Source organism: Chenopodium quinoa, unplaced genomic scaffold (genome assembly GCF_001683475.1).
Source record: "Chenopodium quinoa cultivar QQ74 unplaced genomic scaffold, ASM168347v1, whole genome shotgun sequence".
NCBI classification, from domain to species: domain Eukaryota; kingdom Viridiplantae; phylum Streptophyta; class Magnoliopsida; order Caryophyllales; family Amaranthaceae; genus Chenopodium; species Chenopodium quinoa.
In genome coordinates, this window is record NW_018744365.1 from 1 (window position 1) to 17,830 (window position 17,830).

Genomic DNA, 17,830 nt, shown 5'->3' on the forward strand with positions numbered 1-17,830 from the left:
AAGAATGATAACTAAATTTACCAACCTTTGAAATAACCTTAAAAATATTGACGTTTTAAATTTTAAAACCGGCATTATTGAAGACTTAAAATTAATCTTTGTCTCGATTTTAGCTGTGTGAATCTCTATACCAACACAAGTGTTATCCAAATTACTTTGCCTACAGTCTTCTAGTTTGACTAAAGAGCAATTTATATAATCCAAACTACTTAATTAATCTAGTAGCCTTCCTAGTTTGACAAATAATCCAGCATAAAAAAGGATAATTAAAGTTATATGATAATGTCGTCAGTTATAATACTGAGAATTGAGAGAATGAATCAACTTTATACCAATAATGCTTGGTTTTTTTTTATTTCCTTCATTCTAAATTATTCGTCGTATATATTTGTGTAAGATGTTTCAAATTAATTTACAACATTTATAATTAATGGTAATTTTTTTAAAAAGCTCTAATTCATGTTTACTCCAAGGTAGATTCCTTCCTCATATTCTCTCTCTACTTTTTATTTTTTAATAGTTATATTCAAATATTTTGTGACGCTTAAGATGAGACGAAGTATGATTTTGTAGTAAGAAATTGTCACACAAAAATACAAAATCCAAATAGTAATGTCAAATGATGACATAATGATTGCATTTTAATCAATAAAATAAAATAAACAATGGGTTTATCAAATAATTACGGTGTTGTTTATCATGTTATAGAAGTGAAATGCAAATGAATTGGCAAATTGTCCGTCATTAATGAATTAATTCAATAATTTCAATTGTAGTAAATGTAGTAATTTTACCATTAGTTGTTTAGTGCTCTCTAGTCTCAAGTTTCTCAGCATCTAAATTAATCTCATGATTTTAATTTACATAGGCTTTCTTCTAAAAGCACACATGTGAACATTAGGGGGAAAAAATTTAAATTGAAGTACCTTTGTCACATAAATATATAGAACGAAGATAGTATTATTTGACCTCTAGCTATTCCATTTTTTCAGTTTTATTTTATTGACGGGAGACTTTAAGAAAAACCCTTTCAGGGGAAGAGTTTATATCATTATATGACACACATGGATGATGAGTTTGTATAGCATGCATGGTGATGAGCCTGATTATTTCTTGTAATACTTGATTAATAAATTTTGCCTCTTTTATCACAATAATGTGTAGCTTTTCGTTACGTCTGTATTTTGCAAATGCAAAATGATTGATTGTTCTTCCAGTTTACAATAGTAATTAAGAGATTGATGAAAATTAAAAGAATAAGTAAAATACTAATATAAAAAAATCAGTGATTATTATTCATTTGTTTCAATTGTTGCTGGTGTACCACCATCGATCATAACTAATACATTCAATCTTTACAAATAATTCAATCTTTTTCTTTACAAAATGCAGTAAAGCTTGAAACAATACTAATTAAATTACATAGGGCAAAACATGTACAAAATTCGTATATTATTTGACCGCTAGTCACAAGTTCAAATCTCCTAAGCTAACTCCGTTCTATCTACAAGAAATTTTCTCTATAACGACTCTAAATTGATGTGGCTTACAAGGAATATGGATGACACCTTGTTGATGATATCCAAATTCATTAGCGGCTAATTGAAGCAAATCAACAATAGAAGGATGTTTCATCCAACCAAGAGGCACCATAAATCTCTCTTCTTCCTCCTCACACTTGCCTACCATAATAGGTATGTACCCTCTTTTTTGAGCTTCTTGCCTTTGATCATCATCATTATTCACTTCCTCACAACCTAGCCTCGAATATCGAGGAGGCGACATCGATGAAGATCCTTCCTTCTTCTTAATTATTCTTCCTAACAAATCCTTCATTGTATGTACGTAGTAGTAAAGTAGATGGTGTATCAGTTGTTGTCTTTGATCTTGAATAAAATTGAAGGAGGGAGATGAGAGAATGTATGTTTGAATAGTTATTGGGTTGTTTGTAAATATATGCTTCAATTTGTGTAGTGGACTAGTGGAGCTAGTGTGTATATATTATATATGCTCACAATAAAACACCTTTATATAGCCGTCTTAATATAATATCTCATTGGTTGCATTTTATATATGAACCCTCGTGGTTTATTAACTTTAATTGGAAATTTGGAAGTCCTAGTCAAAGATGATGATTTTTTTTTTTAAAAAAATGAACAAAATTTAAACCTTTAATAATGATTTAAAAAAATAAAAGTAATTTTAAATTAGTTTAAGAGACTCTTAATCCTTTATTACAATGCGGGTACGATAGTGGGACTGAACAAATTACAAAAGGTTTCTAGTTAAAATCGAAAAATAAATCAATGCAACTTTAATTATGTGTTACTCCGTATTATTCTGTATGAAAAACTTGGATCACTCACTAGGTGAAATAAGACCACCTTTAATAAAGGTTGGTGATCGAAAGTGGAATCTAACTCAGCACTACTAATATGTTTAATTTTATTGTACCAATAAGCTAAGTCTTCACTTACTGATTAAGATTGAGAGTATGTACGATAAGTCATAAGTTCAAATCCCCTACCCTATTTATAAAGTAATACTGTGATAAATTTGTATTGTTCTTGTGCTCATTTGAATAAAAATATTTTTCTATATGTCTATTTCCTAGATGACCTAACAATATTAGTCAAACCAAGAAAATGTTTTAACCATACTTTCCAAATGAGCTTGAAATCTAATATAGATTATACGTCCCTACCACTTAATTAAATATGGTGCACTAAACTAATCATCCTGCTAATTTATAATAATCATGATATTTCCGAGCAAGATTCGTATATGAATTAAGACTTTTTCATAATTAGTCAAAATTAACATGCATGCTTCGACTGCTAATCAATATATTGACGTAATCCTCCTTTTTCTTTTCATACTAGGAATTAACTTTACAAATATTTTTTAAGTTGTAACAATAAGGATTATCATCCCTTTAGATACTAAAATAATATTGTCAAGTAGAAACTGATTATCATGTGATATTTCTTTAGAAACCAACTCATTTGATTATTTATTTTTTATGCAACCAACTCACTTGATTATGGAAAGACGTTATAATTTGTTGGGTCCAAGTTTTGACTCGCTAACTAGAAACTTTTATGTCAATTAGCTTAATTAATTAGTTCCCATAAAAAAAAAAGAAAAAAAAAACACCTTAAATACTTTGTTGATTTTTTATGAGTTTTAATTGAAATTTCACAATGAAATTCCATTTTTGTATTGCTAATTTAATTTATTTTTATTGTTATATTGTTGGGAAAATATCAATTATTGCTAGTTGGAAGTACGTACTATAAATTGATCGTATAGACTGGCGTAGTGTCACGACAAGTTTTAGTTCGTTCTTCAAACACGACCAATTGATTCAATTCGATCGAGTTAATATTTCAATGCAACAATCAATTTATCGATCAATATTTTAATTGTATTTCTCCTTCTATTATCAACCCACATTTGACCGTAGGTGTTTTCCCACATTAAAGAATGTGGATGAAATAAGTCACTAAAGGCTCAAAGAGTTATCCATCCCTCTTAATTGCCTATTGGTTTTATGATGTGAAAATAAACTCGATCCTTTGAACTAGTATATATATACACTTCATGTAACCTAAATTATTCTCCCCCTCCGAATCCTTTTTGGGCAGTCCATTTTCAATATTTTCACAAACTTGAAGTTCAAAATCTTGGGCTAGTGTATAATTTAAATTGCTTTCGGCCAACGCATAGTCATGCTTTGAATTAGCTTGCCCTAATGGAGATAATCCACTAGCAAATAAAGAACCTAATCAATAATCATTCTCGTCAAAATAAGCTAATCATTCTTGATTAGTTAATTAATTTGCAATCGGAGGGACTTTTTTTTTTCCCATATATAGTTCAAATTCTTCAAAGAAGAAAAAGTAAAAATCAATGAATAATTATTTTAGCTTCAATATATAAAATAAAGATGAAAGAAAATCAAGAAAAAATTACTTGTAATGAATAATAAAAATGATCACCAATGCATTGCTCACTGTATCTTATAGTACTGATTAAATTCAATTCTAAAACTAATACCCTTTCTTATACATATATCAATACTTTATAACACAAATTACCTAAATCGATCAACAAATAAATGATTGCTTCAAAAAAATAAATTAAATCAACAGATAAATGATACTACATCTTCTAAAATTAATTTCAAAAGAAAAGAAAAAATTACAACTTTTACATTAAAGATTCCGTTAATTCTATTTGCAAGAAAGACTCTCCATAACAACTCTAAAATGTTGCGGTTCACAAGGAATTTGTAGAACACCTTGTTGATGATACCCGAACTCGTTGGCGGATACACGTAACAATTCAACAATACAAGGATGGTTCATCCAACCAAGAGGCACCATAAATCTTTCTTCTTCTTCCTCACTTTTCCCTACCATAATAGGTACATACCCTTTCTTTTTAGCTTGATTATGTCTTTGATGTTTGTTCTTCACTTCATCCTCGCAACATGATGATAATCTTGAGTATGGAGGCGGCGAACACGATGAAGATTGCTCCTTCTTCCTTACTATCTTTCCGATCAAACCCTTCATTATTATTATTATTGTTGTGGATTAACAATAATATTGAAATCAAGAGAGAAAGTAATTGTGTGTTTTATTTTAGGTTTGCTTCAATAATAATGCAAGTATATATATATATATATATATATATATATATATATATATATATATATATATATATATATATATATATATATATATATATATATATATATATATATATATATATATATATATATATATATAAAGTTTTACCGATAGAAAGTTTTATAAAGGAGTAAGAGAAGATGGAGAAATTGATTATGTATATTGCTCCGGTAACATGGCTATATAGCCAAGAGTTTTACATATAATGCCACACAAGTTCACAAGTCTTTGGACTTGTGTGAACATTGTGAAATCAAATCAAATAATTATAGGCATTCATATTTATCTTCTAACACTCCCCCTTGAATGCCCATACTTATTATACAGAAAGGTATTTGTTGCCTCATTAAAAACCTTGCTAGGTAAAACCCTTATGGGGTAAATACCATAGCTAGGGAAAAAGAGTACAACGATATAGTATTATATGCTTTGGTATACTGCCTCGTTAAAAACCTTGTCAGGAAAAACCCGGTGGGATAAAAACCTGATCGAAGGGAAAAAGAGTGCAGTACATATAATACTCCCCCTGATCTCAGCATAGTTCACGAAGATGTCGCATTCCGATTTTGTGAACTAACTGTTCAAATTTCTTCGAAGGAAGTGATTTGGTGAAAAGGTCGGCAAGATTTTCACAAGACTGAATTTGCTGAATATTTATTTCCTCGTCCTTTTGCAGATCATGTGTGAAGAACAGTTTTGGGGCAATATGTTTCGTTTTTTCTCCCTTAATATATCCTTCAGTTACTTGAGCGATACATGCTGTATTGTCTTCAAAGATGATGGTTGGGTCTTCTGTTATTGCGTTCATTCCACACTCCTTTTGGATATTACTGATCATCGACCTCAGCCACACACATTCCCGTCCTGCTTCATAGAGGGCTATCAACTCTGCATGATTTGATGATGTCGCGGTCAATGTCTGCTTTGTTGATTTCCATGATATTGCAGTGCCGCCATAAGTGAATACATATCCATTTTGTGACTTGGCATTTTGAGGATCTGATAAGTATCCAGCGTCTGCATACCCAATGAGAGCAGCATCTTGTTTTGGTTGGTAATATAAACCAAGGTCTTGTGTCCCTCGTAGGTACCGGAGTAAGTGTCGAACTCCCTTCCAATGCCTATATGTTGGTGCATTGCTGTGCCTGGTAACAAATTCACAGAGAAAGCTATGTCGGGTCTAGTATTGTTAGCTAAGTACATTAAGGCTCCAATTGCACTTAAGTATGGTACTTCTGGACCCAGAATCTCTTCATTTTCTTCTCGGGGTCTGAATGGATCATTTTTCATATTCAAAGAACGAACAACCATTGGGAAGTTGGTTGGGGTTGCTTTGTCCATGAAGAAACGTTTCAAAACTCTTTCTGTATAGTTTGATTGATGGACAAAAATGCCATGACTCAAGTGCTCAATTTGTAGTCCAAGGCAAAATTTAGTTTTCCCAAGGTCTTTCATCTCAAATTCTTTCATCAAGTATTTTGCAGTTTTCTCGAGTTCATTTGGGGTTCCGATGATATTTAAATCATCAACATAAACTGCAATGATAGCGAATCCTGATTGTGATCGCTTTATGAAAACACAGGGACTAACCTGGTTGTTTTTGAATCCTTCTCTCATAAGGTATTCACTCAGACGGTTGTACCACATCCTTCCAGATTGTTTCAATCCATAAAGTGACCTTTTTAGTTTTATGGAAAGCAGTTGTCTAGGCTTGTGGTTTTCTGGTAGTTTTAGTCCTTCGGGGACTTTCATGTAAATGTCCGTATCGAGTGACCCATACAAATACGCAGTCACTACATCCATTAATCGCATTTGCAGTCCTTTTGTGATTGTCAAACTTACCAGAAATCTTAATGTAGTTGCATCAACCACTGGAGAATATGTTTCTTCATAATCAATCCCTGGAATTTGAGAAAATCCTTGGGCTACAAGTCTTGCCTTGTATCTAACTATTTCATTTTTCTCATTACGTTTTCTTACAAATACCCATTTGTATCCAACGGGTTTTACACCTGCTGGTGTAAGGGTTATTTTTCCAAAAACTTCTCGTTTTTCAAGTGACTTTAACTCAGCCAGCATTGCCTCCTTCCACTTTGGCCAATCACTCCTACGTCGACATTCTTCTACAGTTCTTGGTTCAACATCATTTTCATCAGACACGATGTCGATTGCGATGGAATTTGCAAATGTTTCATTAACGATAACATCTTTCCTATTCCACTGAGTCTTTGTAGAGACGTAATTCATTGAAATTTCATTGTTATCGATGTTTTGAACATCTTGTTCATTCCCCATAGGGTTGTCTTCTTGTTCGTCCCCTTTTGGATTATCATCATTTTCTTTACTTTCATCCACATTTGGTTTTTCTTGACCTTCTGACGGGGGAACATCATTAGTCTCATTTTCTATTCCATCCAATCTTTTCAATTTTCTTGGCTTAGAATCTTTTGAACCAAGTGGTCTTCCACGCTTTCTGCGTGCCTGAGATTCATTTTCTATGGCCTTATTACCATTTGGGATTTCAATACGTGCAGGGGCATTTTCTGCTGGTATATGTGATTTTGTCACCTTCTTTGTGTCTACAAATGCATCAGGCAATTGATTTGCAACACTTTGTAAATGAACAATTTTCTTAACTTCTTGTTCACACATATTTGTTCGTGGGTCTAACATCAACAGTTGTGTTGCATTCCAAATGAGTTCAATTTCTTTCTTATGTGGGTCCACTATCTCTCCCCCTAAGGCTGGGAATACTGTTTCATTAAAGTGACAGTCCGCAAATCTAGCCGTAAATAAGTCACCAGTCAATGGTTCAAGGTATTTAATTATAGAGGGGGATTCAAACCCGACATAAATTCCCAGCCTTCTTTGTGGACCCATTTTTGTTTGTTGGGGTGGAGCAATGGGAACATATACAGCACAACCAAAGATTTTTAGATGTGAGATACTTGGTTCTCGACCACAAACAAGTTGTAGTGGTGAGAATTTATGATAAGCTGTAGGTCTCAATCTAATAAGCGCTGCTGCATGTATTATAGCATGTCCCCAAGCAGATGATGGCAATCTTGACCTCATTAATAATGGTCTTGCAATCAATTGTAATCTCTTAATTAGTGATTCAGCTAGACCATTTTGTGTATGAACATGAGCTACTGGGTGTTCAACATCAATTCCAATTGACATACAATAATCATTAAATGTTTGGGATGTAAATTCCCCAGCATTGTCAAGTCTTATTTTCTTTATTGTATGATATGGGAATTGTGCTCTTAATTTGATGATTTGGGAAAGTAATTTTGCAAAGGCAACATTTCTACTTGAAAGTAGACTAACATGTGACCATCGTGTAGAGCCATCAATTAAAACCATGAAATATCGAAATGGTCCACATGCTGGATTAATTGGCCCACATATATCTCCCTGAATTCTTTCCAAGAATTTTGGAGATTCAGTAGCAATTTTGTTCATAGATGGCCTTATTATTAATTTGCCAAGTGAACATGCAGAGCATGTTAATTCATCTGATCGGGGAATTTTGACATTTCTTATTGAATGACCAACTGAATGTGCTACTATTCTTTGCATCATCCCAGTTGCTGGATGTCCCAAACGATCATGCCATAAAATAATCAAATGTTTGTCATCTAACTTCTGGTTAGATACCATATTGATTTCCACGGGTCGTATGTTTATACGATATAACCCCGAAGAATATGCTGGCAATTTCTCATATATATGTTTCTTGCCATGTTTTTCTGCCGTGAGGCATATATACTCTTTTTGATCTGTTGTCATTGTTTCTAGATGATAGCCATTTTGGCGTACATCTTTAAAGCTTATGAGATTTCTTCGAGATTTACTCAAATATAAAGCATTATTGATTATTAATTTTGTTCCATTTGGAAGCATTATACAAGCCTTTCCAGATCCTTCAATTAATTTTGCTGACCCGGAGATAGTGTTTACATTTGCCTGAAACAACTTTAGTTGTGAAAAATATTTCCTATCCTTTAAGATAGTGTGTGTTGTTCCACTGTCCAAAAGGCATTGATATTCGGAACTAACTTCAGGTAGATCCATATCTTCATAAAATAAATTTGAGATTAGTTTAGAATAATATCATACAAACTTTTATTTATGATAGAAATTAAGAGTACATGACTAATCATTTAAAATACATATCAGAAAATTCATTAAAACGTAGTATATATTACATCAGTAGATGGGTTTATTAAGCATTGTTATTTTCTCCAAAGATGAAATCATTCCCAGTTTCAGCATTGTCCATGAAGAAATCGGACACATCAAGGGTAGGACATGGAGCATTTTCTTCATTAACATAATTTGCTTCTGCATTTTTCTCTTTGCCTTTTACAGAAGCCTGGTAAAGGTCTACCAAATGTTTGGCCGTACGACAAGTACGTCCCCAATGTCCTGTCATGCCACATCTGTAACATGTGTCTTTTCCTTTTGAAAGAGTTTGTTTGTGGCTTCCAGATGACTGTCCCTTCTGTTTTTCAAAATTTTTGAAATTACTGTTTCTTTGAAAATTGTTTCTACCACGTCCTCGGCCTCGTCCGCGATAATTTCCACGGCCTTTTCTACGGCCATTGTAATTTCCACGTCCACCTCTTCGTGCAGCATTTGCCTCGAGTGGATAAGAACTTGTTGCATTTGCCTCATGATGAGTGGCCAAAGACCCAATTGGTCTGAGATTATGATTTTTCAACAAAAGATCGCTATTTTGTTCCGCAACAAGCAATACACTCATTAATTCATTAAACTTCTTAAAACCTCTTTCACGATATTGTTCTTGCAACAGTATGTTGCTTGCATGAAAGGTAGTGAGTGTTTTTTCAATCATTTGTTCATCGGTGACTGGATGATCACAGTATCTCAATATAGATACTATCTCATGTATGGTTGAATTGTAATCTATTACAGATTTGAAATCCTGGAACCGTAAATTTGTCCAGTCAGAGAATGCCTTAGGAAGGAGCACCCTTTTGTGGTGTCCAAATCTTTCATTAAGGCAGTCCCATAATTCTTTGGGATCTTCAACCATCATGTACTCAGTTTTAAGGCCTTCATGTAAATGATGCCTTAGTAACACTAAGGCTTTTGCCTTTTCTTGTTCGGTAATGGGTTTTTCAACCGTCATTGCAGAAGTGGTAGTATCAGTTGTTTGACCAGGGGGACTTTTATTAACAGTATGCTCCAACCCTTGAGCATTTAAATTCATCATGGCATCCACTTTCCATTCCAAAAATTTCTTTCCAGATAAATCTAGAATGCTGAATTGTCTTTTCACAAGATCTCCCATTTTAACTACAACAAATTACGTGATAATTAGTTTATAATCATACGTATATCACATGTGTTTAATTCTTCCATATTTTTAGTTTGTTAATGAAACACATGATAATTAATTTTTTTTTTAACAATAATAAGACATAAATAAAATAGTTCTTTCTCCCCCCTTGGTTTATTATTGTGAGTAATTATATAACTATATTAAAAAAATCATATTAGTCGTATAAGCAGCAAAACGACAACAACAATAGTAGTAACAATAATTATAATAATAATGGTAATATTATACAATGATGATTTAAAACAACAAAACAACATAATAAAACAAAACATGCTTTTAACCGACAAAATAAACAAACTTCACTTGTACATTATGACAAAAATTAATATTGCTACTAACAGAACTACAAGCGTCGTAATTAGGAGAAAATATTGTTTTATTTTCTTTAAATCTTCCTCAAAGGTGAAGGTGTGGGTGTTTTGGATGTTTTGGTCGCCGTCGGGGAACATATTGGAGAAGAAGGGGTGAATAATTTTTGGGTGATTTTTGGATAAAGAGAGGATAAGAGATTTGTGGTGAAAATCGGGGGAAAATCTACCGAGGTAGGTTTATCTGTTACTGTTTTGTACAACTGTAAAAATATCATATAACAATCTAATATACTGACAAAAATTATGGTCTAAATATATATATTTATAATTGTAAAAAGTTATCACACTGGGAATGCAAGCCATAGTGGTCCGAGAGCCCTAATATCTATAAAAGATCATGGGTTCGAAAACGGAAAGAAACACAAAAAAAGTATGTAAAAGTAAGAAAAATAATAAGTATAAAAAAGGCTGCATCTTTTTGTTAATCTAGTTAATAATAATATGCATGCAAAGCTACTACTTAGCAATTATAATAACTAAGATAAAAATTTACGTAAAATGAGTATGTAATATCAACATGGATCAAACAAAGAAACATCAACATGAATAAACAAAAGATGATAGTAGTAAATTCACAAGTAAGAGAACTTTCACCGTTGTTTTTGAGGTATATATATAGTAAATGTTTGAGTTTCTGTTATAGAGGATCCCAAATATGGGCAACTATAGAGCATACTCCTCAAAACAGTTAGAAGTAGATAGTATTATTTGTTATAAATTTTTATAAGTAGGTATAAATATACCTGACTGAAAACTGGTGCTGATAACGTGTTAAAGTTTTACCAATAGAAAGTTTTATAAAGGAGTAAGAGAAGATGGAGAAATTGATTATGTATATTGCTCCGGTAACATGGCTTATATAGCCAAGAGTTTTACATATAATGCCACACAAGTTCACAAGTTTTTGGACTTGTGTGAACATTGTGAAATCAAATCAAATAATTATAGGCATTCATATTTATCTTCTAACATATATATATATATATATATATATATATATATATATATATATATATATATATATATATATATATATATATAGGGAAGGGATCCGGTAAGAACCCCTCCTTATATAAGAACCTTAGTTATATAAGAACCAATCTCATTCGTAGGATTATATTAGGATGAGCGGTCAGGATTAAAACCAAAAACCCTCCCCCAACCGTCCAAAATCTTCTCTCTCCTCAAATTTTCAATCCTCTTTACTTTCTCTCTCCTCAAATCCTGTAAATTGAACTTATTGAAGTATTTTCTTCAAATTTCGCATGAATTTCGCATAACCAACCTAAATTGTTCAAATCAAGTACGTTTTTTTTTAGATTTTATTCAAATTTCGCATGATGTTCAATTTTTTCTTAATTTCGACTTCAATTTTTAGATTTCTGTGTGATTTTTGTTCCATTTTTTTTTAATTGTTTTGTTGCTTTCGATTTTTTGATTTCATCTTGCGATTTCTATTCGATTTGTTTGGGTACGATTATTAAGTCCTATTATTCAGTTCGAATTCTATTCTGATTTGATTTTTGTTAATTTTTGGCAATTATAGGGTTCAAACTCAGTGATTTTAGGGCTGGAATTTCAGCGATTTTAATGTTCGAATTTTAGCGATTTTAGTTTCGAATTTCAGCAATATGGGGTAATTTCACCGCTGCTCTTGATTATTAGATAATTTCAGCCCATTTTTTCGATTTTTTTTTCTTTTTGGCGTCATTTTTAGTGAGTGAAGGTGGAGATCGAGGGTGAGTAATGATGGTGCGGTGGTTAGGAGCAGCGTGGGATGCTACTGAATGGTGATTTGGTGGTCCGCGACTGCTTGTGGTGTTGGGGTGGCTGTGAGTTGTGGCATAGAATAGTCGTCTCTTGTTTATACTCGTACTCATATCTGCTCATATTGTTTGCGTTTTCTAAAGAGAATGCTAGTATTTGTATTAGCTTGGTAATTTGGCTTACTAATTTTTTGAGATTATATGAATTTGATTGTTGGGTATATATATATGTGGAGCCATGATGAGTTGATGACCGACTAATTGGATGTTGTTATTTATATATGTAGTTGGGTATCTTTATTCTTGATTCCATGTCATTCTAACTAATTATCATATCTTGGAATTAAACTAGATAGCTTGGTTGATTAAGCCACAAATTTTGCTTAGTTATTGCAAGAGTAGTAGTGCACGAAAAGTGAAGAAAACTAATCTTATTATAAATTTAGAATAATATAGATTTAGAACAAAAAAAGATTAGAACATAAGTAAAAAATTTAGAACATATGAAAAATTTAGAACATAGAAAAAAATGTTTAGAACATAGGCAGAAAAATTTAGAACATAGGGGAAAAAATTTAGAACATAGTCAAAATTTTAGAACATATATTTTGATTATTAGAGAAAAATTTAGAACATAGGTATACAAGTTTTCAATATGGGTATAAGATCGAGTTTAGAACATAGGATAAAAGTTTAGAACATAGAAAAAAAAAGTTTAGAACACAACAAAAAAATTTAGAACATAAGAATTTTAGAACATAGGGAAAAAAGATTAGAACATAAGTGAAAAAAAATTTAAAAAATTTATAATATAGGGAAAAAAAAATTAGAACTTAAGAAAAGGTGTAGAAAATAGGAAAAATAATTTAGAACATAAAAGAAAATTTAGAACATAAGTTTAGAACATATGGTGAAAAAATTTAGAACATATGAAAATAATTCAGAACATATATTTAGAGCTTAGACAGAAAATTTAGAACATAGATGAAAACTTTTAGAACATAGGTAAAAATATAGAACATAGATAAAAAATGTCGAATATGAAAAAAAAAGTTTAGAACATAGTCAAAAAGTTTAGAACATAGGGTGAAAATATTTAGAACATAGGGTGAAAAAATTTAGAACATAGGAAAAAAAGTTTAGAGCATAGGGCGAAAAAATTTAGTACATCAGAAAAAGTTTAGAATAGGAAAAAGTTTTGAACATAGGGTGAAAAAATTTAGTATATAGGATAAAAGTTTAGAAAATAGGGTGAGAAGTTCTAAGATTATAGATAGAAAAAGTTTAGAACATATGGTGAAAATTTTCAGAAATATATGGAAAATTCAAAGCATAGACAGAAAAATTTTAAGTAATGGATAAAAAAAGTTTAGATGATAGGAAAATAATTTAGAACATATAAAAAGGCATTGGCAGAAAAAAAAAAAATTAAAGTATTAGCAAAAAAACTTTTGAAAAACTAAAGTATTAGCAAAAAACTTATGAACATTTACGGTAAATGAAAAAAAGAAGAACATATGCTAAAAGGCCTAAAACCTATTAGCTCAATTGGTAGAGCATTATGCAAATGCATAGAGGATGTAGGTTCGATTCCTACATAGGTTATCTCTATAAAAAAAAAAAAAAAAAAAAATAAAAAAATCGAAAGTAAACAATAATAACTTAATAGTAAAACATGAAAATAAATCAAATTATTTTTTCAACTTATGTTCTAAATTATTTTTTTTATGTTCTAAATTTTTTTTGCTTATGTTCTAAATTTTTTTTGTATGTTCTAAATTTTTTCTGCTTATGTTCTAAAAATTTTCCCATATTCTAAATTTTTTTCTATGTTTTAAATGTAAATTTTTCAAAATTACAGAAATGCCATTACTAAAGGATCATTTTAGGTGGTTAGATCAAAACTAATAAAGGGCTGAGATTGGTTCTTATATAAGATTGGGTTCTTATATAGAGGAGGGTTCTTACATGAGCCTTCCTCTCTCTCTCTCTCTCTCTCTCTATATATATATATATATATATAGGTTTTAGATATGTAGCTCCTTACTGGATAGTCGGTTGTCGTTTTCTTGTATTAGTGGACACGTGTGGGTTAGTTCGTTACAAGTTTGAAAAGATATTTGAGTCAAAGATAGAGCATTGAAACACAGTCAACAAAATTCTACTGAAGCCAATCAAAAGCTAAGGGTATCCCGGTTGCTAAAAATAGTAACTTCTAATTTGAATTCGTTATACTACTAATAATGGTGTAGTAGCATAAACAAACAAGCAAAAGGTATATTTCTATTGAGCAAATAAAAATTTGAGCCATGGGTTCAAAATTTGAGCATTTTTTGAGAAATTATTCCGAGTTTTATTTCTGCGGTATATAATCCCATACCAAAAATGCACTAGAGGTCGATCTCGACAGTATTTAAAAAAAAAAAAAAAAAATAAATAAAAAAAAAAAAAAAAAAAAAAAACTAGCCAAATTGTTGACACTAGTTATTCTTAAATATTCTCAATTCCAAGATGTTAAAATTAATTCTATCTTAAATGAGGTTGAACAAAGTATTTTAGGGATTTTGCCCATTTGAAAATTTTCTCTTGTTTCCCCCTCCAGTGAGTCTCATACTATAAATATATACTTGTATAAAGAAATTGTCTCGTTTTTTTTAGTAATATTGTTTTTGTTCCTTGTTTTTGATGCAATTTTAATGATAATATTGTTAACAATGTAAACATTATCCAATGCTACTAATTTATAATTAAGCTTGTAATCTGTAAATAATGGTGAATATCAAGTAGATTAATTGGCAAAGTTTCAGGGACTAGTCAAGATTCAAGAACTCAAGGTGTACATAAATTCTTAATGTGTCTACTTAATTGATTTATTGTCAATATAATTAATTATTTATTTAAATTTTCATTAGTTTTATTTGAAATTTCATAACAAAATTTCATTTTGGTATTGCTTTTTATATACATATATTTTTTTTTTATTTTATGGGAAAAATACCAATAATGTCTAATTGGAAGTAACTATATATTACAAACTGATCATACAGATTTGTGTAATGTCACACACTGTCACGACAAGTTTAATTTCTTTGACCACGACCAGTTGATTCAATTCGATCAATATTATTTCAAAGCAACAATCGATTTATCGATCAATATTTTCGTTGTATATCCCCTAAATCGTATACAGATTTTACGTTGCATAATCAAGTCATACTGCGACTAATTCTTTTTATATGCTCCTACAATAATAATATCGATAATGTTGATTAGCTCCCATGATCAACCCACATTTGACTAGAGATGTATTCCCATATTGACGAATGTGAATGAAATAACTCAATATGAGCTCAAAGAGTTATCCCTCCTAATTAATTATTGCCTATTGGTGTTCGATATAATAACTTGGTCCTTTGAGCTTGTATGTATATGTATAATCTAAATTCTTTTCCCTCCGAATCCTTTTTTGGGTAATACATTTTCAATATTGTCACAAATTTGGAGTTCGAATTTTGGGGCTAGTGTATAATTAATTAAAGTTGCCTTTGGCCTACGCAATTACGAATAGTCATGCTTTGGATTAGCTTGCCCTAATTAATAATAGAGATAATCCACTTGCAAATAAAGAAGCTAACCAATAATAATGCTCGTCAAAATAAGCTAATCATTCTTAATTAGTTAATTAATTTGCAAACGGAGGGACTTTTTCCATTATCTGTAATTCAAATTCTTCAATAAAGAAAAAGTAAAATTCAATGAATAATTATTTTAGCTACAATATATAAAATAAAAATCAAAGAAAATCAAGAAAAAATTTACTAATAATTAAAAAAAAAAAAATGATCACCAATGCTCACTGTATCTTATAGTACTAATTAAAATTCAATTCTAAAACTGATAATTTTTCTTATACACATATCAATACTTTATATACACAAAGTACCTAAATCGATCAACAAATAAATGATACTACATCTAAAATTAATTTCGAAAAAAATAGTAAAAATTACAGAGTTTACATTAAAGATTCTGTAAATTCTATTTACAAGAAATACTCTCCATGACAACTCTAAAATGATGTGGTTCACAAGGAATTTGTGAAACACCTTGTTGATGATACCCAAACTCGTTGGCGGATACACGTAACAATTCAACAATACAAGGATGGTTCATCCAACCAAGAGGCACCATAAATCTCTCTTCTTCTTCCTCACTTTTCCCTACCATAATAGGCACGTACCCTCTTTTTTTAGCCACTTGATCATGTTTTCTTTGATGTTTGTTCTTCACTTCATCCTCACAACATGATGATAATCTTGAGTATTGAGGGGGCGAACACGATGAAGATTGCTCCTTCTTCCTTACTATCTTTCCGATCAAATCCTTCATTATTAGTATTGTTGTGAATTAACAATAGTATTGAAGGAGAGAAAGTTTTTTGTTATGCAATGTGTTTTTTAGGTTGCTTGAATAATAATGCAAGTATGTGCATGTATATATATAGCGGTTTTAAATTAGATAGCTCTTTATTGGATAGTCGGTTCTCGTTTTCTTGAATTAGTGGACACGTGTGGGTTAGAAGTTAGTTTGAAAAGTCAAAGATAGAGCATTGAAATACAGTCAACAAAATTCTACCGAAGCCAATCAAAAGACAAGGGTCGTATGACTCGTATCCCAGCTGATAAAAATAGAAACTTCTAACTTGAATTCGTTATACTACTAATGGCATAAATAAACAATCAAAAGGTACGGAGTATATTTCTACTGAACAAATAAATTTGAGCCATGGGTTCTAAATTAGAACAATTTTTTGAGAATAATTTCGAGTTTTATTCTGTTGTACTATAATCCCAACCCACAAAATGCACTAGATGGATCGACATTTTTTTTTTATTTGTTGAAAAAAAGTCAAATTATTAACACTCGTTAATCTGTAAATAATAATGGTGAATATGAAGTAAATTAGTCGTCAAAGTTTCAAGGACTTAGAATTTGGTTATATACTTATATACACCCGGGTGTATCGTACACCCAACTAACCTAAAGTTAATATTTACTCTCTATTTGATGATTAAATGAGAAACAATCATCAAAATGAGAACAAAATACTCATAGGTGTACGGTGCACCCAGGTGTGTATAATAATCTCTCTCAAGGACTAGTCAAGGTTCAAGAATTCAAAGTGTACATAAAATCTTAATGTGTCTGCTTAATTGATTTATTGACAATAATTGCCCTCTATTTACACACAAAAATAAATAATTAATCTTGAAACCAACTTTTCTTTCCTCCTTTGGAGAGCTTGGAATCCACATTATATTGTAGTTTAACACGACTGGACCACTTAGATTTGGTAGGCCAAATCGTATCCTCTTAATAATTTTCCATGAAACAAGATTTATTATTATTATTATTATTATTATTAGAAAGTGTTTACATGAACAACATCTCCTCCTAAATTAGTCATAAATAACCTGCTTCGATTGCTAATCATCAAATTATTTATATCGAATTCTGATCTTTCCCTTTTCCTTTCATACCGGAGTAGTGCTTGGGGCCCTCTTTTAATAGCAGTTTAGTGAAGTAAGTAAGTTGTCTTTGGTAGTTTGGTCTTTGTCTTTC

At 31.0% G+C, this 17,830-nt stretch overlaps 4 protein-coding genes across 4 annotated transcripts; all 4 read right to left on the reverse strand.

Annotated features, from left to right (window-relative positions):
- Nucleotides 1-1,550: 1,550 nt before the first annotated feature.
- Nucleotides 1,551-1,836, reverse strand: LOC110696405 (auxin-responsive protein SAUR41-like; the record flags this gene model as incomplete). Its single annotated transcript, XM_021873693.1, has 1 exon — nucleotides 1,551-1,836. A coding segment is annotated over exon 1 (286 nt), but the record flags the coding sequence as incomplete, so codon positions are not given.
- A 2,399-nt stretch (nucleotides 1,837-4,235) lies between these two features.
- LOC110696406 (auxin-responsive protein SAUR71-like) lies at nucleotides 4,236-4,580 on the reverse strand. Its single transcript, XM_021873694.1, has one exon. It carries the CDS (start codon nucleotides 4,578-4,580, stop codon nucleotides 4,236-4,238), a length of 345 nt encoding a protein of 114 aa, XP_021729386.1.
- Nucleotides 4,581-8,928: 4,348 nt separating this feature from the next.
- On the reverse strand, nucleotides 8,929-10,020 carry LOC110696407. The gene has a single exon (XM_021873695.1). The coding sequence runs from the start codon at nucleotides 10,018-10,020 to the stop codon at nucleotides 8,929-8,931; it is 1,092 nt and encodes a 363-aa protein (XP_021729387.1).
- A 6,226-nt stretch (nucleotides 10,021-16,246) lies between these two features.
- On the reverse strand, nucleotides 16,247-16,597 carry LOC110696408 (auxin-responsive protein SAUR71-like). The gene has a single exon (XM_021873696.1). The coding sequence runs from the start codon at nucleotides 16,595-16,597 to the stop codon at nucleotides 16,247-16,249; it is 351 nt and encodes a 116-aa protein (XP_021729388.1).
- Nucleotides 16,598-17,830: the final 1,233 nt, after the last annotated feature.